At 52.2% G+C, this 22,541-nt stretch overlaps 1 protein-coding gene across 1 annotated transcript in view; it reads left to right on the top strand.

Moving 5' to 3' along the window:
- The window catches only part of LOC144676460 (amyloid beta precursor protein binding family B member 2-like), a gene marked incomplete at its 3' end in the record, with an annotated part of 57,554 nt that extends 35,019 nt beyond the window's left edge, over positions 1 to 22,535 (top strand). Inside the window, exons 5-10 of the mRNA XM_078536874.1 lie at positions 4,190 to 4,317; positions 9,136 to 9,250; positions 12,125 to 12,209; positions 12,642 to 12,725; positions 16,776 to 16,841; positions 22,524 to 22,535. Of these exons, the coding sequence (XP_078393000.1) occupies positions 4,190 to 4,317; positions 9,136 to 9,250; positions 12,125 to 12,209; positions 12,642 to 12,725; positions 16,776 to 16,841; positions 22,524 to 22,535 (490 nt within the window). The remainder of the gene's footprint in view (positions 1 to 4,189; positions 4,318 to 9,135; positions 9,251 to 12,124; positions 12,210 to 12,641; positions 12,726 to 16,775; positions 16,842 to 22,523) is intronic.
- Positions 22,536 to 22,541: the final 6 nt, after the last annotated feature.

Here is a 22,541-nt window from a genome sequence, read left to right as displayed (position 1 = left end):
TATGGGGTGATGGCTAGATTCTCTCTTGTTGGAGATGGCCATTGCCTGACATTTGTGTAGTGTGAATATTACTTGCCACTTGTCAGCCCAAGCCTGGATATTGTCCAGCTCTTGGTGCATTTGGACATGGGCTGCTTCAGTATCTGAGGAGTCTCGAATGGTGCTGAATATTGTGCAATCATCAGCGAACATCCCCACTTCTGACCTTATGACGGAAGGAAGGTCATTGATGCAGCATCTGAAGATGGTTGGGCCGAGGACACTACCCTGAGGAGCTCCTGCAGTGACCTGAAATCTGCATCCCACCTACCCCTGATAACCTATCACCCCCTTGCTTACCAAGAATCTATCTGCCTTAAAAATATTCAACGACCCTGCTTCCACCATTTTTCAGGAAGAGTTCCAAAGACTCACGACCCGCTGAGTGTAAAAATTTCATCTCATCTCTGTTTTAAATGGGCAACCCTTATTTTTAAATAGTGCCCCCAGTTCTAGATTCTTCCACAAGAGGAAACATCCTCTCCACGTCCACCCTGTCAAGACCCCTCAGGATCTTATGTTTTAATTGTCCCCACTCCTCCCTTTACCACTGTTTTACTATTTAAATGCTTATAGAAGACTTTTGGATTCCCTTTTATGTTAGCTGTCAGGCTCTTTTCATACTCTCACTTTGCTTCTCCTCTATTTTTTTCAATTTGCCTCTGAACCTTCTACACTGAGCTTCATTCTCAACTATGATATCCACCTGACAACTGTCATAAGCACCCCTTTTTCTGCTTCACCTTTATCTCTGAATTTGTTTGCCCTACCTTTCCCCGTGTGAAATGTACCTTGACTGTGTCCGACCATCTCTGTCTGAAAGACAGCCCATTGCTCTGTTACAGGTTTGCTTGACAACCTTTGATTCCAGTTTCATTGGCCCAGCCCCAATTCATTCTTTTTAGTCAGGATTGCTTCACTCCCTCACCAACCTAGTTATCTCTCAAGTGCCGCTTGAGGAACGGCTGCATTGTGCTAATGTCACTGGATAGTAATCCGCAGGGCCAGACTCCGGGGATACCAGTTCAAATCCCACCATGTAAACCGGGGTATTTAATGTTGATTAATCAATCTGGAATAAAAAGCCAGTCTAGTTAATAGTGATCATGAAACTATTAGATTTTTATAAAAGGGAAGAAAATCTGCCGCCCATACCTGGTCTGGCCTACCTGTGACTCCAGACCTATGGCAATGTGGTTGACTCTTAAATCTTCTCTGTGGTTGGCCTTGCGAGCCACTCATTTGTAGGCAGCTCACCACCACCTGATCCAGAGCAATTAGGGATTGGCAATAAATGCCGACCTTGTCAGCAATGCCCACATCCCAAGGATGACTCTAGTGACCTGAACACATTGCACTGGGGGAGTGCAGCACTGTCGGAGGATCAGTAAAGGGGGAGTGCAGCACTGTCAGAGGGTCAGTACTGGGGGAGTGCTGCACTGTCAGAGGGTCAGTACTGAGGGAGTGCTGCACTGTCAGAGGGTCAGTACTGAGGGAGTGCTGCACTGTCAGAGGGTCAGTACTGAGGGAGTGCTGCACTGTCAGAGGGTCAGTACTGGGGGAGTGCTGCACTGTCAGAGGGTCAGTACTGAGGGAGTGCTGCACTGTCGGAGGGTCAGTACTGAGGGAGTGCAGCACTGTCAGAGGGTCAGTACTGGGGGAGTGCTGCACTGTCAGAGGGTCAGTACTGAGGGAGTGCTGCACTGTCAGAGGGTCAGTACTGAGGGAGTGCCGCACTGTGAGAGGGTCAGTACTGAGGGAGTGCTGCTCTGTCCGAGGGTCAGTACTGAGGGAGTGCCGCACTGTCAGAGGGTCAGTACTGAGGGAGTGCTGCACTGTCAGAGGGTCAGTACTGAGGGAGTGCTGCACTGTCAGAGGGTCAGTACTGAGGGACTGCTGCACTGTGAGAGGGTCAGTACTGAGGGAGTGCTGCACTGCCAGAGGGTCAGTACTGAGGGAGTGCTGCACTGCCAGAGGGTCAGTACTGAGGGAGTGCCGCACTGTCAGAGGGTCAGTACTGGGGGAGTGCTGCACTGTCAGAGGGTCAGTACTGAGGGAGTGCTGCACTGTCAGAGGGTCAGTACTGAGGGAGTGCTGCACTGTCAGAGGGTCAGTACTGAGGGAGTGCTATACTGTCAGAGGGTCAGTACTGAGGGAGTGCTGCACTGTCAGAGGGTCAGTACTGAGGGAGTGCTATACTGTCAGAGGGTCAGTACTGAGGGAGTGCTGCACTGTTGGATGGGCCATCCCTGAATCGCTCATTAAGTCTGGGCTCCATCTGCCTGTTCAGGTGATAATAGATTTCAAGGCACAATTGGGAAAGCAGACAGTTCACCCAGTGTTACAGACAACAGTGTTGCCGGAGGTCACCGGTAACGGTTATTGGCTTAGTACAAAAAGAGTCAATTCTCTCTTAACTCTAAATTTGCTTTATTCACATCGTTAGATCATCTACATATAGCTTATATGTTTGGTTAAATATAGACATGCAGTTTACAGCAGGTTATATAGTTTTAAACCCAAAACTAGGATCTAAACGCACACCCACTAGGTTTCTCTGACACTCTGAGTGGTCACAGAATATAAAAGCTAATACCCGAGAAGGAGAGCTGGCGTTGGCCAATCTGTTCTCTCTCTCTCGTTTCTCTACTTTGCTGACGTAGGTTCTTCTGCTTCTGTGATGGTTGGTCTCCGGAGTCTCGCTGTTCCACGCCCGAAATCCTCTCAGTCTTATACTGAATCTCATCTCTTCAAGCTGTGCTGTCTCTCTTCTGTTGGTTTAGGCCTGCTTGCCTGATCTATGGCACATTCTCATTGGCTCTGTTCCAAGACTTGCAGTATCACCTGGTTCCTCCTTTTCTAAATAAGGACTCATCACATTTCCTTTGTCTTCAGGACACTCAGCTACTTCAGAACTGATTCTAGCCAGTTCTGACCAGTGACTGGAGTCAGGCTTCAAAAGTTGCTCAGGCCAGTAACAGGACTCAGGTTACTTCAGGTCAAAAGTTGCTTTTGCCTGTGTCAGAAATTCAGCTGCTGCCCCCGGCCAACAACAGCCCCTCCCCCGGCCAACAACAGCCCCTCCCCCGGCCAACAACAGCCCCTCCCCCGGCCAACAACAACCCCTCCCCCGGCCAACAACAGCCCCTCCCCCGGCCAACAACAGTCCATCCCCCGGCCAACAACAGTCCATCCCCCGGCCATCAACAATCCATCCCCCGGCCAACAACAGCCCACCCCCCGGCCAACAACAGCCCACCCCCCCGGCCAACAACAGCCCCTCCCCCGGCCAACAACAGCCGCTCCCCCGGCCAACAACAGCCCACCCCCCTGGCCAACAACAGCCCACCCCCCGGCCAACAACAGCCCCTCCCCCGGCCAACAACAGCCCCTCCCCCGGCCAACAACAGCCCCTCCCCGGCCAACAACAGCCCCTCCCCCGGCCAACAACAGCCCCTCCCCCGGCCAACAACAGCCCCTCCCCCGGCCAACAACAGCCCCTCCCCCGGCCAACAACAGCCCCTCCCCCGGCCAACAACAGCCCCTCCCCCGGCCAACAACAGCCCCTCCCCCGGCCAACAACAGCCCCTCCCCCGGCCAACAACAGCCCCTCCCCCGGCCAACAACAGCCCCTCCCCCGGCCAACAACAGCCCCTCCCCCGGCCAACAACAGCCCCTCCCCCGGCCAACAACAGCCCCTCCCCCGGCCAACAACAGCCCCTCCCCCGGCCAACAACAGCCCCTCCCCCGGCCAACAACAGCCCCTCCCCCGGCCAACAACAGCCCCTCCCCCGGCCAACAACAGCCCCTCCCCCGGCCAACAACAGCCCCTCCCCCGGCCAACAACAGCCCCTCCCCCGGCCAACAACAGCCCCTCCCCCGGCCAACAACAGCCCCTCCCCCGGCCAACAACAACCCCTCCCCCGGCCAACAACAGCCCCTCCCCCGGCCAACAACAGCGAAAACAGATTCAAAGGTCACCTGTCTCCTTGCTATTTGTGAAATTTCACCGTGTTTAAAATGGCTGTTTACATTCCTTGTGCAACACTGGTTGCAGTTCACAGTAATTAATTGGCAGTGAAACCTGTTGAGATGTGGCTGAGTAATGTGAGAATGTGAGAGCTGGTTATGACGTGCCTCTTCTTCCCAGGGTAAAGACATGTTGCTACTGCTGGAGGATGACACACTGAATCTCATCGACCCCCTGGGCCAGAGTTTGCTGCACACGCAACCGATTGTCAGCATCCGGGTTTGGGGTGTTGGGCGAGACAATGGACGGTACGTGAACATCACAGCTCCCTTCCCCACACCGGAGCGTTTACTGGATGCCCTACACTGTAATCCTGTACTCTCACCATTCTCTCTCACCCCCAGCCAATCCTGGTGAAGCGGCTCTGTCTCTGATGCCAGACCCTGCTCTCAACCCCTGACCCCAACTCCCTGCATCACCGGGGAGGTGGGGAGAGGGACTTCAGGAGAATTCTCCACCTCTGGAATTCCACCGTGAGGTGTGGGCTGTCTCAGGGAGATTCTTGTAGGGTCCAGTCCCTCTGTGTTCAGACAAGCATTTGGAATATAATGTGGGGAAATGTGCAGCTTTCAACTTTAGAAGAAAGAAATAGAAAGCAGAATATTTTTGAATGGTGAGAGACTGGGAAATGTTTGTTTGTATTCAGAGAGATCTAACAGTGTCCTTGTACAAGAATCACAAAGTTAACATACAGTTAGGCCAAGCAATTAGAAAAGCAAATGGTATGTTCACCTTTATTACAATGGCATTGGACTGTGCCTGTAACAAAATCTTATTGCAATTGTACAGGACATTCGCAAGGCCCCACCTGTAGTACTGTGTACACTTTGGGGTAGGTACCTAAGGAAGGGTATACTTGCTGCAGAGGGAAAACTTCACTAGACTAGGTTCTGGGGTGAGAGGGATTATTCTGTGCAAAGAGATTGAGTAGAATGTGTCTATATTCCCTGGAGTTTAGGGAATGAGAGATGACCTCATTGAAATGTATAAAATTCTTAAGGAGTTTGACAGGGTAGATGACGAGAAAATGTTTCCTAAGAAACACCAGTCAGTGTACAGGTATCTCCCACAGAGAGGGGACTGAGGGACACCAGTCAGTGTACAGCTATCTTCCACAGAGAGGGGACTGAGGGACACCAGTCAGTGTACAGGTATCTCCCATAGAGAGGGGACTGAGGGACACCAGTCAGTGTACAGCTATCTCCCACAGAGAGGGGACTGAGGGACACCAGTCAGTGTACAGGTATCTCCCATAGAGAGGGGACTGAAGGACACCAGTCAGTGTACAGGTCTCTCCCAGAGAGAGAGGGAACTGAAATACACCAGTCAGTGTACAGATATCTCCCTGAGAGAGAGAGAGGGGACTGAGAGACACCAGTCAGTGTACAGATATCTTCCTGAGAGAGAGAGGGACTGAGAGACACCAGTCAGTGTACAGATATCTCCCTGAGAGAGAGAGGGACTGAGAGACACCAGTCAGTGTACAGATATCTCCCTGAGAGAGAGGGACTGAGAGACACCAGTCAGTGTACAGATATCTCCCTAAGAAAGAGAGGGACTGAGAGACACCAGTCAGTGTACAGATATCTCCCTGAGAGAGAGAGGGACTGAGAGACACCAGTCAGTGTACAGATATCTCCCTGAGAGACACCAGTCAGTGTACAGATATCTCCCTGAGAGAGAGAGAGAGAGAGAGGGACTGAGAGACACCAGTCAGTGTACAGATATCTCCCTGAGAGAGAGAGAGGGGACTGAGAGACACCAGTGTACAGATATCTCCCTGAGAGAGAGAGGGGACTGAGAGACACCAGTCAGTGTACAGATATCTCCCTGAGAGAGAGAGAGGGGACTGAGAGACACCAGTCAGTGTACAGATATCTTCCTGAGAGAGAGAGGGACTGAGAGACATCAGTCAGTGTACAGATATCTCCCTGAGAGAGAGAGAGGGGACTGAGAGACACCAGTCAGTGTACAGATATCTCCCTGAGAGAGAGAGAGGGGACTGAGACACCAGTCAGTGTACAGATATCTCCCTGAGAGAGAGAGGGGACTGAGAGACACCAGTCAGTGTACAGATATCTCCCTGAGAGAGAGAGGGGACTGAGAGACACCAGTCAGTGTACAGATATCTCCCTGAGAGAGAGAGGAGACTGAGAGACACCAATCAGTGTACAGATATCTCCCTGAGAGAGAGAGGGACTGAGAGACACCAGTCAGTGTACAGATATCTCCCTGAGAGAGAGAGAGACTGAGAGACACCAGTCAGTGTACAGATATCTCGCTGAGAGAGAGAGAGAGGGACTGAGAGACACCAGTCAGTGTACAGATATCTTCCTGAGAGAGAGAGGGACTGAGAGACACCAATCTGCATACAGATTTCTCCCTGGGGTGGAGTACTGCCTATCGCGTTGTTGTACTGTGTGCAGGTTGTTTTTTGCATGCAGTAATGATCTAATTTGACTTTTCTTTCCTCCGGCTGGCTGTGATGCAGTGAGAGGTACAGTACTGGAGCCTCCATATCTCACATCCCTCACCTTATTGTGTCATCTTCCAATCTGCCTGAACACATTTTTAATGAATCTAGTCTCCTAAAATAGAATCTGTTGCCTTTGTATCCCAGTTATTGGCTGCCTGTGCTTCATCATTTATCATTCATTTGCTTCTTGTGTGTGAGTTACCGCTAGCTCCTCCCAGGTGCATTCCACCTGTGGCATCTTGTAGGTGGGACACAGAGCTGTGACCCATGCCCCCAATCCCTGTAGCCTCGAACCTTATCTGGCCCATCGCTCCTCATAGTGTCAGTGTTAACAGTGGCTCATCTTTGTGTTGTTTGTGGCTCTGTGGGCGGGGCTCTCTCCGCGGCGGGCGGGGCTCTGTCCACGGATTCACAACGTCATGGGTTCAAACTCCATTCCAGACAGAAGGCCAAAATCCTGGCCGACATTTGCAATGCAGTACTGAGGGAGTGCTGCGCTGTCAGAGGGTCAGTACTGAGGGAGTGCTGCGCTGTCAGAGGGTCAGTACTGAGGGAGTGCTGCACTGTCGGAGGGACAGTACTGAGGGAGTGCTGCACTGTCAGAGGGTCAGCTACTGAGGGAGTGCTGCACTGTCGGAGGGTCAGTACTGAGGGAGTGCTGCACTGTCGGAGGGACAGTACTGAGGGAGTGCTGCACTGTCAGACAGTCAGCTACTGAGGGAGTGCTACACTGTCGGAGGGTCAGTACTGAGGGAGCGCTGCACTGTTGGAGGGTCAGTACTGAGGGAGCGCTGCACTGTTGGAGGGTCAGTACTGAGGGAGTGCTGCACTGTCAGGGGGCAGTACTGAGGGAGTGCTGCACTGTCAGAGGGTCAGTACTGAGGGAGTGCTGCACTATCAGGGGTCAGTACTGAGGGAGTGCTGCACCGTCAGAGGGTCAGCACTGAGGGAGCGCTGCACTGTTGGAGGGTCAGTACTGAGGGAGTGCTGCACTGTCAGGGGGCAGTACTGAGGGAGTGCTGCACTGTCAGAGGGTCAGTACTGAGGGAGCGCTGCACTGTCAGGATCAGCACTGAGGGAGTGCTGCACTGTCAGAGGGTCAGCTACTGAGGGAGTGCTGCACTGTCGGAGGGTCAGTACTGAGGGAGCGCTGCACTGTCAGAGGGTCAGCACTGAGGGAGCGCTGCACTGTTGGAGGGTCAGTACTGAGGGAGTGCTGCACTGTCAGGGGGCAGTACTGAGTGAATGCTGCACTGTCAGAGGGTCAGTACTGAGGGAGTGCTGCACTGTCGGGGTCAGTACTGAGGGAGTGCTGCACTGTTGGAGGGTCAGTACTGAGGGAGTGCTGCACTGTCGGGGTCAGTACTGAGGGAGCGCCGCACTGTCGGAGGGTCGGTACTGAGGGAGCGCCGCACTGTCGGAGGGTCAGTACTGAGGGAGTGCTGCACTGTCGGAGGGTCAGTACTGAGGGAGTGCCGCACTGTCGGAGGGTCAGTACTGAGGGAGTGCCGCACTGTCGGAGGGTCAGTACTGAGGGAGTGCCGCACTGTCGGAGGGTCAGTACTGAGGGAGTGCCGCACTGTCGGAGGGTCAGTACTGAGGGAGTGCCGCACTGTCGGAGGGTCAGTACTGAGGGAGTGCCGCACTGTGGGAGGGTCAGTACTGAGGGAGTGCCGCACTGTCGGAGGGTCAGTACTGAGGGAGTGCCGCACTGTCGGAGGGTCAGTACTGAGGGAGTGCCGCACTGTGGGAGGGTCAGTACTGAGGGAGTGCCGCACTGTGGGAGGGTCAGTACTGAGGGAGCACTGCACTGTCGGGGTCAGTACTGAGGGAGTGCCGCACTGTCAGAGGGTCAGTACTGAGGGAGTGCCGCACTGTGGGAGGGTCAGTACAGAGGGAGTGCTGCACTGTCGGAGGGTCGGTACTGAGGGAGCGTTGCACTGTTGGAGGGTCAGTACTGAGGGAGCGTTGCACTGTTGGAGGGTCAGTACTGAGGGAGTGTTGCACTGTCGGAGGGTCAGTACTGAGGGAGCGTTGCACTGTCGGAGGGTCAGTACTGAGGGAGTGCTGCACTGTCGGAGGGTCAGTACTGAGGGAGTGCTGATCTTTCAGACAAGGCTCTGTCTCTCTTCTGGTATATGAGAATTCCCATGGCGCTATTTCAAAGGGCAGAGAGTTGTCCCTAGTGCCCTGACCAATCTTTAACCCTCAATTAACAGCCCAAAAATAGATCATTTGTTGATTGTGGCATTGCTGTTTATGTACACAAACATCTGCCAAGTTTTCTGTGGCAGTGATTGCCCTTTGAAAGGTATTTCATTGGCTGTGAAGTACGTTAGGGTATCCAGAGGTGCTACAGAACCTCTTTATTCAGTAACCTCTTTAATTCACAGCACAAATACTTGTTTTCAGTCTCAGTTCGAAGTCGAGAAATATTTTTATTGCTTTCGTTCTTTGTTCTTTCCAATGCAGAGATGGTGTCTACATGTGTTGTATTTATTCGACGCTACGTGAACAGAGTCAGGTTATAAGTTCTGACTCTGTGACTTATCCCTCTTGGGGTATTTTAATCTATTTTGTTTTCTTTTAGGGATTTTGCCTATGTCGCCAGAGACAAACTGACCCGAGTACTGAAATGTCACGTGTTCCGTTGTGACACCCCAGCAAAGGCCATTGCCACCAGGCTGCATGAAATCTGCTCCAAGGTACTGATCGTCAACAGCCTGCTCACTGGTCTATGTGTGAGCCCAACTCTGGTTTACAGACTGTCCATGGGCCACACCTCATGCACTGGCTGACCAAGAGCCAGGCCCTCACATGCTGTTGATTTATAAACATCGGCTCCTACATACTTCATAACTTATTTATTTTGGTGAAAATTCTGAATGGGCTCACAGTCTAAGCGGCAAAGAGATTAACATCTATCCACCCCCTTACCATCTTGCTCAGAAAAAATCTCAAAACAGTTCAACAATGAATTGCTTTCAACTGGAGAAACCATTGTTTTTTTTATTCATTCATGGGATGTGGGCATTGCTGGCTGGACCAGCATTTATTGCCCATACCTAAATTCCCTTGAGAAGGTGGTGGTGAGCTGCCTTCTTGAACTGCTGCAGTCCATGTGGTGTAGGTACACCCACAGTGCTGTTAGGAAGGGAGTTCCAAGATTTTGACCCAGTGACAGTGAAGGAACGGTGATATATTTCCAAGTCAGGATGGTGAGTGGCTTGGAGGGGAACTTCCAGGTGGTGATGTTCCCATCTATCTGCTGCCCTTGTCCTTCTAGATGGTTGTGGTCGTGGGTTTGGAAGGTGCTGTCGAAGGAGGCTTGGTGAGTTGCTGCAGTGCGTCTTGTAGAGGGTACACACACTGCTGCTACTGTGTGTCAGTGGTGGAGGGAGTGAATGTTTGTGGATGGGGTGCCAATCAAGTGGCTGCTTTGTCCTGGATGGTGTCAAGTTTCTTGAGTGTTGCTGGAGTTGCGCTCATCCAGGCAAGTGGGGAGTATTCCATCACACTCCTGACGTGTGCTTTGTAGATGGTGGACAGGCTTTGGGGAGTCAGGAGGTGGGTTACTTGTTGCAGGATCCCTAGCCTCTGACCTGCTCTTGTAGTCACAGTATTTATATGGCTAGTCCATTTCAGTTTCTGGTCAATCGTAACACCCCCAGGATGTTGATAGTGGGGGATTCAGTGATGGTAATGCCATTGAACATCAAGGGGTGATGGTTAGATTCTCTCTTGTTGGAGGTGGTCATTGCCTAGCACTTGTGTGGTGCCAGTGTTACTTGCCACTTTTCAGCCCAAGCCTGGATATTGCCCAGGTCTTGCTGCATTTGGACATGGACTGCTTCAGTATCTGAGGAGTTGCAAATGGTGCTGAACATTGTGCAATCATCAGCGAACATCCTCACTTCTGACCTTATGATGGTAGAAGGTCATTAATGAAGCAGCTTGATGTTCAATGGCATTACCATCACTGAATCCCCCACTATCAACATCCTGGGGGTTACCATTGACCAGAAACTGAACTGGACTAGCCATATAAATACTGTGGCTACAAGAGCAGGTCAGGGGCTAGGAATAGTGTGATGAGTAACCCACCTCCTGACTCCCCAAAGCCTGTCCACCATCTACAAGACACAAGCCAGGAATGTTATAGAATACTCTCCACTTGCCTGGATGAGTGCAGCTCCTACACTACTGAAGAAGCTGGACACCATCCAGTACAAAGCAGTCAGCTTGATTGACACCACATCCACAAACATTCACTCCCTCTACCACCAATGCACAGTGACAGCAGTGTGTACCATCTACAAGATGCACTGCAAGAATTCACCAAGGCTCCTTTGACAGCACCTTCCAAACCCACAACCACTACCATCTAGGAGGACAAGGGCAGCAGATAGATGGGAACACCACCACCTGGAAGTTCCTCTCCAAGTCACTCAACATCCTGACTTGGAAATATATCGCCGTTCCTTCACTGTCGCTGGGTCAAAATCCTGGAACTCAGTTCCTAACAGCATTGTGGGTGTACCTACACCACATGGACTGCAGCGGTTCAAGAAGGCAGCTCACCACCACCTTCTCAAGGGCAACTAGGGATGGGCAATAAATGCTGGCCCAGCCAGTGAAGCTCACATCCCATGAATGAATTAAAAAAAAGCTGAAGATGGTTGGGCCAAGGACAATCCCTTGAGGAACTCCTGCAGTGATGTCCTGGAGCTGAGATGACAGACCTCCAACATCCACAACCATCTTCCTTTATGCTAGGTATGACCCCAGCCAGTGGAGATGTATAGTTGTATAGCTACCCAGGAGTTAGACTAGGATATTTCTGTCTAACATTTCCTGGGTACCATTCAGCTCAGTAAGTTGGAACCATCTGAAGTCTCTGAATCTAACTCAGAATTGGAGACTTTGTCTGAGGGCTCCAGGGAGCAGGGGAATTGCCGATCGGAAGTTTAAACTTCCTGGGAAATCCCCACAGAGTAATTGCGTTAGGACTTCCAAGGCACATCTTCCAGGGCATATCCAGTCTCCGTCTGTCCAGAGACTGGAAGATCTGGGCCAAAATGTTGAGCAGAAAAATCCAGAGGGGAGATGAGAAGCAGTTTGGTGTGATCTGGAATGCCCTGCCTGACAGGGGGCGTTGGACAGATTCAATTATTTTCAAAAAAGAAGAAAATAAAAGAAAGACAGACTTGCATTTCTATAGCATCTTTCATGACCATTGAATATCCCAAAGCACTGAACAGCCAATGAAGCGATGAAGTACTTTGGAACTGTTGTAATGTAAAAACACAGAAATTGGATAAATATTTGACAAGGCAAAATTTAAAGGGTAATTGGCAAAGGAGGATTGAGCCAGTACGGGCATGATAGGCCAAATGACCACCCCCTGTGCTGTTTGATTCTAATAAATGACAGGTATTAGGTTTCTCAGTCAGATGCAGGCTGTAGAGATAGAATCACCTAATCCCCCACCCCCCACCAAGGTCTGGGACCCTCCCTTGGAGTGTGACTGCTCATCTTCATTTTTCCCCACCAACTGATGCACCACCTTATCTCCACAGATCATGGCTGACAGGAAGGACACCAAGACTTCAATGAACGGAATCCTATTTGACCATTCCAAACTTGTTGATGTCCCATTCCAAGGTACCATCTCTGACTGTTGGCATGGAAACAGCACTCTAGGCTCTGCTGCAGTGCCCTGTGTTATAACTGTGTGTTAGAATTGTGTGGGCCTGTGTGTGACCTGGCAACCTACAGATGGTTTGTGTCCGTTACATTGATGTGAATCTGTCGGGGAGAGAAGCTGGTATACCAGCTCCTTACAGCTCAGTAGCACACTGTGTAGTTGGCAGTGTGGGTTGTGTTACTGCATTAATAAACCAAGGAAGGTGAATTTACATCCCTGGTTCTGCTGAGATGTACCTTTTGGATCGCTGCTGTCACTGATTAATGTCCTCAAAAATCTTTATGGGAAGGTAGCCATATCTTAGCGATGGTGTCTTTGTGTCAACCTTGTACCATTTGCTCTAAATCTTCCTTTCTGCCCTGTCTTGTGTTCCCTGACCCTGTCTGCAGTGGAGTTCCCAGTCCCCAAGAGTGAGCTGGTTCAGAGGTTCCAGGTGCTGTATTTGGGAAACATCCCAGTGACCAAGCCTGTAGGTAAGAAAAAAACTCAGCTGTTTTACAGACGTTGTTGTTCATTTCTAACCCTCATTTCTGGTAGCTTGACATTGACATCAGATGGGGATGAAGAGTAGAATAGCTTCTCATTCCAGCCCTTCCCAAACCTCAAAATCTATAAGCCTCATTGACTATAACAAGCTATTCTCTACTTTGTCACAATCTGTTTCCTTCATTAGTGTTTCCTTATTTCACCATTAATTCTCTCTTCACTGAGTGTATCACTTTTTAATCGTTCTCACTTTCCCTGCCTGATCTCGTGTGAGTGTGTCTGTGTTTTTTAATTCATTCGTGGGATGTGAGTGTCACTGGCTAGCCCAGCATTTATTGCCCATCCCTAATTGCCCTTGAGAAGGTGGTGGTGAGCTGCCTTCTTGAACCGCTGCAGTCCATGTGGTGTAGGTACACCCACAGTGCTGTTAGGAAGGGAGTTCCAGGATTTTGACCCAGCGACAGTGAAGGAACGGCGATATATTTCCAAGTTAGGATGGTGAGTGACTTGGAGAGGAACTTCCAGGTAGTGGTGTGTCTGTGTGTGTGCATGTGTGTGACTGACTGAGTGAACAGGGTACTTTGGTATGTTCTGTGTTGCTTAGCTCCTCTGCATCCCACCCTCCCTTGTTTCCCTGTTGATCTGTGTCCAGTAAGCTCAGACTGCAGCAACTCCATGGGTCTGCATTCACACCTCTTCTCACCTCATGGGCATTCCAGTGAACTGTAGCCTGGTGCATGCCAAAAAGTACAAATAAACATTCCAGGAACACCCAGCAACCCAGAGAGCAGAGGGATATTCATCTCAGTCAGAAATCCCTTCTGACAACTTCCCCTCCACCCCACCCCCGAATTAACGCTCCTGCAACCTCTTCAGCCTCTGCCCTGTGTTTTCAGCATTTACTCCTCCTAACAGACCTGTATCCCAGAGTGAATTAATGTATAACTGTAACTCCATCTCTGTAATCTCCTCTAGCACCTATAACCCTCTCGCGTGCTCTGGCTCTCTCGCGTGCTCTGGCTCTCTCGCGTGCTCTGGCTCTCTCGCGCGCTCTGGCTCTCTCTCGCGCGCTCTGGCTCTCTCTCGCGCGCTCTGGCTCTCTCTCGCGCGCTCTGGCTCTCTCGTGCGCGCTCTCGCTCTCTCGTGCGCGCTCTGGCTCTCTCGCGCGCTCTGGCTCTCTCGCGCGCTCTGGCTCTCTCGCGCGCTCTGGCTCGCGCTCTCTTTCGCACACACTCTGGCGCGCTCTCTGGCTCTCTGGCACGTGCTCTGGCTCTCTGGTGCGCTCTCTGGCGCGCTCTCTGGCTCTCTGGCGCACTCTCTGGCGCTCCTTCCGGCTCTCTGGCGCTCCTTCCGGCTCTCTGGCGCTCTTTCCGGCTCTCTGGCGCTCTTTCTCGCTCTGTCTCTCGCGCTTTCGCTCTGTCTCTCGCGCTCTCTCGCTCTGTCTCGCGCGCTCTCTCGCTCTGTCTCGCGCGCTCTCTCGCTCTGTCTCGCGCGCTCTCTCGCTCTGTCTCGCGCACTCTCTCGCTCTGTCTCGCGCGCTCTCTCGCTCTGTCTCTCGCGCTTGCGCTCTGTCTCTCGCGCTCTGTCTCTCTCGCGCGCGCTCTCTCTCGCGCGCGCGCTGTCTCTCTCTCGCGCGCGCGCTGTCTCTCTCTCGCGCGCGCGCTGTCTCTCTCTCGCGCGCGCGCTGTCTCTCTCTCGCGCGCGTGCTGTCTCTCTCTCGCGCGCGTGCTGTCTCTCTCGCGCTCGCTCTCTCTCTCGCGCGCGCGTGCTCTCTCTCTCTCTTGCGCACGCGCTCTCTCTTTCTCTCTCTTGCGCGCGCGCTCTCTCTCTCTCTCTCGCTCGCGCGCACTCTCCCCTCCTTTCCTTACTGCTCTTATCTTTGAGGCCTGATCTTGATGATACACTCCTGCCTGTACCAGGATAACCTTTTCTGAAACAGGACAAAGGAGGCTGGCAAAAGTTCCCAAGCAAGGAATAAACTGTTAGCATCAGATCATTAATTAGAGAAAAGCTACAGGCCGTAATGGGGAATAACATGAATGAGCTCCCAGAGATATGGGCCATTGTGGAGTTGTAAAGGATGGGACGTAATTGACTCATCAGAATTTTCAATGCAATTCCCGGGTAGATAAATAACAGGAATACACTGGATGTGATGGGATTTAGACTTGTTAAAGCTCATGTGACACACTGTGAAGATTAAGGCCCAGTTAATTCAAGAGAAAGTGAGGGTGGAGATGGCGTGGTCATGTGCTGCAGCCATGCAGTGTAGATTCCCAGGATGCTATCCTGGATGGGAGGGAGAGTGAATGATGTGATATACCAGGTCTTTAGTAACTGGGCAGCGAAACTTCAGGGGAATCTAGTAGCAAGGTCTAGAATGATGAAAGAGTTTGAGAGTGAAAGGAAGCTCCCACTGGTGGAGGAATTGGTAACAAGTGGACAGAAAACTGAGGATTAATACTGGGAGTACAGAGGGAGAGGAATTGTCTGTGAGGAAATGAGATCTGTTACCCCAGAGGAGGTGATTGAGACCAAGAGAGTCACACTACAGGAGGGGATTAGAAAAACACATTCGAGAGCATGGGGAATGATCAGGGAGTTGGCATTAGAATAGACAGCTTGAGTATGGGAGTGAGCACACTCACAGTGGATCAAATGACCTTTAGCGCTGAAAATGCCTTTATTTCTGGAATATTGTGGCGGAGGGCAGGGGTCGCGGTCCCTGGTTGCGGAGGGCAGGGGTCGCGGTCCCTGGTTGCGGAGGGCAGGGGTCGCGGTCCCTGGTTGCGGAGGGCAGGGGTCGCGGTCCCTGGTTGCGGAGGGCAGGGGTCGCGGTCCCTGGTTGCGGAGGGCAGGGGTCGCGGTCCCTGGTTGCGGAGGGCAGGGGTCGCGGTCCCTGGTTGCGGAGGGCAGGGGTCGCGGTCCCTGGTTGCGGAGGGCAGGGGTCGCGGTCCCTGGTTGCGGAGGGCAGGGGTCGCGGTCCCTGGTTGCGGAGGGCAGGGGTCGCGGTCCCTGGTTGCGGAGGGCAGGGGTCGCGGTCCCTGGTTGCGGAGGGCAGGGGTCGCGGTCACTGGTTGCGGAGGGCAGGGGTCGCGGTCACTGGTTGCGGAGGGCAGGGGTCGCGGTCCCTGGTTGCGGAGGGCAGGGGTCGCGGTCCCTGGTTGCGGAGGGCAGGGGTCGCGGTCCCTGGTTGCGGAGGGCAGGGGTCGCGGTCCCTGGTTGCGGAGGGCAGGGGTCGCGGTCCCTGGTTGCGGAGGGCAGGGGTCGCGGTCCCTGGCTGCGGAGGGCAGGGGTCGCGGTCCCTGGTTGCGGAGGGCAGGGGTCGTGTTGATATACGATATTAACATTCTGCTCATCATGATTCTTAGTGACTGTAACCCCAAGTTCTGGAGATAGGGAGTTGTTAATGCTGTCTGTAATCATTGCAGAACATTAGTAATGGTAACAAAATACAATGTTCCCACCCTTAAACCTGTGTACACCGCACACAGCTCACACAAAATCATCGAATAGAATGATGCAGTACAGGAGCTGGTCCTTTGGTCCAATACGTTATCGCAGTTTATTCTGACCAGCTACAAGTTAAACATCTGTACCCACCCACGACCCATCAGTTTGGCACCTGATGCAGGCCCTTCCTTCAGCATAGGAGCTCACCATGTCCCACAAACATCTCCTAAAACTCCACAAACTTGCACTCACACACATACGGACACACACTCTCGCTCGCTCGCTCTCACTATCCTGTAATTTCTTGTTAAATGCAACAGCCAGTTTGCACACAGCAAAGTTCTACAAACCAAAGGTTAATTTATCAGTTTTTGGAGGTTAACTCAAGGGTAACTCTCTCTTTGGTTTGTCTTTCCTCCCTATCAACCCCTCAGCAGCAGAGGCTGATGGGTGTGTACTAACACTGCTATCAGTCTGTCCCATCATCCAGCCATGGTCTCTAACCTATCACCTCAGTAACTTTTTAAAACAAGCAGCTTTTTATCGACTTTCAAGATTTCACGAGTGACCCTTCCTCTTACCAGACACTAGGCACTTCTCGAGAGCAGGGATGCTGGGAGCCAGTCGCATGTCAGGGCTGCAGAGATCAGGTAGGGAGTTACACTGATACAAGGTACCAGGAACTCGAGTTTTTAAAAAATTAGTCTTCATGTTTTTGGTGTTTGGCTGAAAATGGTAGAGAAACCACAGAATGAAGTTGGTGTGCAGGTTCCCTGAGTTGGCTGGACCACCATTACCTTCTCGAGGGTAATTAAGGATGAGGAGCTAATACCGGCCTTACCAGCGACACGCACATCCCATGAAAGAATTAAAAACACATAAAAACACTATCAGTCCTACCTGTCTACTTAAACTGCTCCAGAATCATCCTGGAATGTACAGATAACCCTGGCTGCATTTCTCTACTGCAAATTGTCTTCTTACCCCCTCTCCCCTGTCCCCTCCACCCCTCTCCCCTGTCCCCTCCACCCCTCTCCCCTGTCCCCTCCACCCCTCTCCCCTGTCCCCTCCACCCCTCTCCCCTGTCCCCTCCACCCCTCTCCCCTGTCCCCTCCACCCCTCTCCCCTGTCCCCTCCACCCTTCTCCCCTGTCCCCTCCACCCCTCTCCCCTGTCCCCTCCACTCTTCTCCCCTGTCCCCTCCACCCCTCTTCCCTGTCCCCTCCACCCCTCTCCCCTGTCCCCTCCACCCTTCTCCCCTGTCCCCTCCACCCCTCTCCCCTGTCCCCTCCACCCCTCTCCCCTGTCCCCTCCACCCCTGTCCCCTCCACCCCTCTCCCCTGTCCCCTCCACCCCTCTCCCCTGTCCCCTCCACCCCTCTCCCCTGTCCCCTCCACCCCTCTCCCCTGTCCCCTCCACCCCTGTCCCCTCCACCCCTGTCCCCTTCACCCCTGTCCCCTCCACCCCTGTCCCCTCCACCCCTGTCCCCTCCACCCCTGTCCCCTCCACCCCTGTCCCCTCCACCCCTGTCCCCTCCACCCCTGTCCCCTCCACCCCTCCTCCCCTCCACCCCTCCTCCCCTCCACCCCTCCTCCCCTCCACCCCTCCTCCCCTCCACCCCTCCTCCCCTCCACCCCTCTCCCCTCCACCCCTCTCCCCTGTCCCCTCCACCCTCGCCTCCTGTAAGTGCGAGAAGTTCATGGGCTGAATTTCTCAGTCGGTGTGCGGGGTCGGTCCTGGTACACTGACACGGGCGTGCGTCTCAATGTCAGTGCGCAGTCCTGCGATGTTTCGTTTGGCTGGTGTACGCCAGAATTGGCTGCACCTCCCCCACCAATATGTAAACGGCCTATTGAGGCCATTAAGAAAGTAATTCATGTCACTCGTAAAGCTGCCTGTCAGGCAGGCAAAAAGCCCAAGCAGCCTTCGTTTTTTTGGAAACTTCATCCACAAGCGGGATGAGGTTTCGTAAAACTTTTAATAAATAAATTTAAAAATTTTCCTAAATATAAAACCATGTCCCATCTCACATGAGGGGACATCATTAAATAAATTTTTAAACCTTTTATTTAAATTTTTTGAACATTGATTCAATCTCCCTGAGGCATGGAGCTGCTTTTCTGCGCATAGTGCTGAGCGCTACGGCTTGCGTATTACGCTGGACATGCCTTCATTGCCCGTGTAAAACGGCAGCACAGAGCCGATCGCGGGCAGCGATTGGCTCCGCGATCACCCACTGCTGCTGAGCACCCCCACCACCTGAAAAATTCAGGCCCATGGACTACTTCATGACAATCCAATCTTCTGCCTCTGCCCTGTCCCTCCCTCCCTCCCTCCCTCCCTCCCTCCCACTAACCCACTGGACCAAACTTCCTTTAATGCCCCCCTGTCCTAGCCCTGAACTCCCATCTTTCGCTTTCTCTCCTATCTCCCCTTGTACCCTCTCTGAACACACCTTGTCCATGAGACCCACCTTCTGTTCCCCCTGACCCTATTCCCACTAAACTTCCCCTCCTGGCCCCCATGTTAGCTGATACTGTGAATGATTCTCTCTTCAGGTACTGCCCCCTCTCCTTTTAAATCTGTTGTCATCACCCCCTCCTCAAAAAACAATCCTTGACCCCTCTGTCTTTGTAAACTACCATCCCATCGCCAACCTCCCTCTCCTCTCCAAACTCCTTGAGCTGTTGTCATCTCCCAAATCCTTTCCCATCGTCTCGGGAACTCCATGTTTGATTCCCTCCAATCAGGTTTCTGCCCCTGTCACAGTATCAGAACAGCTCTTATCAAAGTCACAAATACCCTCCCCTGTGACAGTGACAGAGGTAAACTTTCCTTCCTCATCAATATCAACCTGTCTGCAGCCTTTGACACGGCTGACCACACCATCCTCCTCCAACACATCAGATATATCAAACATGTAAGATCCTGAGGGGCCTTGACAGGGTGGATGTGGAGAGGATGTTTCCTCTTGTGGGAGAATCTAGAATCTCGAGAATCCAGTCCTAATGCTGCAGCCATCATCGCGCTGGGGGAGCTGAGAGGGACCTGAGGGACCAGCTGCTCTGTTCCTGCCTGTGTTGCTATCTATGTCCAGTCAGCACTTCACTCTCACTGGGGTGCGGACACTGCCCACTCTGGGGGCAATGGGCCATGAAGATTTGAGATTTTGACTCTCCTTTTACCTCCTCAAAGCAAACACACACACACACACACACACCCCCTATCCCTCAACCCCCGTTCATACAACCACAGCCCTTCAACCGGATGTGACAAGGAGCTGGGGATGTGGAGCCAATGGGATGTGTTCAGTTGAAAATTATTTCACCTCATGAATGCTCTGCTCATCAGAGCCACATTATAACCCCTCCCCTTCCCCTCCCCCACACCTCCGACCTCCTCCCCATCCCCTCCCCTCCCCCACACCTCCGACCTCCTCCCCCTCCCCTCCCCTCCCCCACACCGCCAACCCCCTCCCCCACACCTCCCCTCCCCTCCCCCACACCTCCCCTCCCCCTGCCTGCCCCCCTCCCCTCCCCCACACCTCCGACCTCCTCCCCTCCTGCCCCCCTCCCCCACACCTCTCACCTCCTCCCCTCCCCCGCCTGCCCCCTCCCCAACACCTCTCCCCTCCCCCTCCTCCTCCCCCCCCTGCCTGCCACTCCCCTCCCCCTGCCTGCCCCCCTCCCCCTGCCTGCCCCCCTCCCCCTGCCTGCCCCCCTCCCCCTGCCTGCCTCCCTCCCCCACACCTCCAACCTCCTCCCCTCCCCCGCCTGCCCCCTCCCCCTTCCCTCCTCCTGCCTCCCCCCTCCTCCTCCCCCTGCCTGCTCCCCTCCCCCACCTGCCCCCTCCCCCACACACCCCCCTGCCTGCCCCCTCCCCCTCACCTCTCACCTCCTGCTCCCCTCCCCCTGCCTGCGCCCCCTGCACCTCCAACCTCCTCCCCTCCCCCTGCCTGCCCCCTCCCCCACACCTCTCACCTCCTGCTCCCCTCCCCCATCACCTCCCACTGCCTACTCCACTACCTGCTCCCCCCCAACACCCCTCACCTCCCAATGTCTGCTCTCTCCCTATTCAATTCCACCTACTCTTTGCTACCTGGATCTCTTGGACCCTAAATCCTTAGCTTTCCCTCCTCTGTGCTTCATCCAAAATCCTGCAGCCTTAAACAGGCCTTTGAGGCTGGTGCACCCCTGTCATGTGATTCTTCACCATCCCGCACCCAGCTGCCACCACTACACACAAGTGCCCTACCCCCCATCCCCTGCTGCCACCTCATCTGGGCTACGCACCCTCCACAATCCTTCCCAGGCCCCTCACGCTCCCCTCCTACTCACACTTCTCTCTGCACTGGACAACCCCATGTAGCAAAGGCAGAGAGTGGTTTTATTGGGGTTTTACCCCTCCTGTGGACTGGGGTGAGCAGACAGCACATGCCAGAACGGTAGTGAAATTCCTGACTGTCTGAGATAGTTTTCTGCAGCAGCACATCCTCAATTTAGTAATGAGTAACCAGGCAGCTTTAACTAACAATCTCACAGCGTGTGAACAGTTTTCTAATAGTGATCATAACATGATTGAGCTCAACGTGGTGTTTGATTGAGAAAAAGGTGAAACAGTTACTAAGATTCTAGCTTTAGGTGAGACTGAATTTAATGGGATGAGACAGAGACTGTCCACAGTAAACTGGGTAAATCTGTTAATGAGTAACATGACCGAGGATCGGGGAAGGGGAGGAAAGAAAGAGTTTAGCGTGATACAGAAACCATTAATAACTATAAAGAGCATGAATTCTGCTAGTCTAATAGGCAACTAAACAGACAACTAAAGAACATAAAAAGAAAAGAAAAAGCTAACAAAAATGCAAAATCTAACACCGATCACAGTGAATGGGGAAAATACAGAGAATAGTAAAGGCTGACAGGAAGGGATACAAAGAGGGAGGATGAAACTTACAAGGTAAGTAAACTGATACCAAAGTCAACACTTTCACCATAATATTAGGAAAATAAATAAGAACACTTTTTAAAATTCTTTCATGGGATGTGGGCAAGGCCAGCATTTGTTGCCCATTCCAAATTGCTTTTGAACTGAGGGTCTTGCTTGGCCATTTCGGAGGGGCAGTTAAGAGTCAACCCCATTGCTGTGGGTCTGGAGTCACATGTAGGCCAGACCAGGTAAGGACGGCAGATTTCCTTCCCTAAAGGACATTAGTGAACCAGATGGGTTTTTACAACAATTGATAGTTTCATGGTCACCGTTACCGAGATTAGCCTTATATCCCAGATTTTATTAATTGAGTTTAAATTCCATCAGCTGCCGTGTTGGGATTTGTACCTGTGACCTCAGAGCATTAGTCTGGCCCTCTGGATTACTAAGATAAATGCAAAATACTGTGGATGCTGGAAATCTGAAATAGAAACAGAAAATGCTGGAAAGACTCAGCAGGTCTGACAGCATCTGTGGAGTGAGAAACAGAGTTAACGTTTTGAGTCCGTATGACCCGTCTTCAGAGCTCTGAAGAAGGACTTGAAGAAGGGTGATGCAGACTCGAAACATTAACTGTTTCTTGCTCCACAGACGCTGTCAGACCTGCTGAGTCATTCCAGCATTTTCTGTTTTTATCTCTGGATTACTAGTCCAGTATCATTAACATCACTGTATCTCCCAAAGGGTGAGAAACAAGACTGTAGGGGAGTGAGATCTGTCTGTGGCTAACTAAAGATGCTAAGGGTAGTATTAGATTTTTAAAAAGAGGCTTATGATGTTGTGAAGAATAGTAATTAGCCTGAAGATTGGGAGTATTTTAGAACCCAACAAGGGGACTCCAAAAAGAACAAGTCACTGTGAGATGCTTTGCCAGGGTTGCCTCAAACTAGGGATTCTAGAACATGGAGTCACGGTCTCACGATAAGGGGCTGATCGTTTAGGACAGGATCATGAATCTTTGAAACACCCAACCTCAGAGGGTTGTGGGGCTCAGTTGTTGAGATCTTTGGGTGCGAGAGGAACTGAGAGATTTGGGCATATTGCAGAAAGCTGAAGCTGAAGGAGGTGATCAGCCATGATCTTGTTGGATGACAGAGCAGGCTCAAAAGGTCAAACTGTAAACTCCTGTTCCTATCTCTTATGTTCTGCTAGATCAATTGTTCATTTTAATTTTGAGGCTGATAGATTATTGTTCTGCAAAGGTATTAAAGGATATGGGGCAAAGGCAGGTATATGGAGTTAGGTTGCATATCAGCCATGATCTCATTGAATGGTGGAACAGGCTCGAGGGACTGAGTGGCCTCCTGTTCTGAGGCGACTCATTGCTGTGCTCTGATTCCCAAGGTATGGATGTGATAAACA

This window comes from Cetorhinus maximus, unplaced genomic scaffold, assembly GCF_964194155.1.
Source record: "Cetorhinus maximus unplaced genomic scaffold, sCetMax3.hap1.1 HAP1_SCAFFOLD_1623, whole genome shotgun sequence".
NCBI classification, from domain to species: Eukaryota; Metazoa; Chordata; class Chondrichthyes; order Lamniformes; family Cetorhinidae; genus Cetorhinus; species Cetorhinus maximus.
The sequence above is the reverse complement of the archived record's forward strand: the minus strand, read 5'-3'. Positions and strand labels throughout refer to the sequence as shown.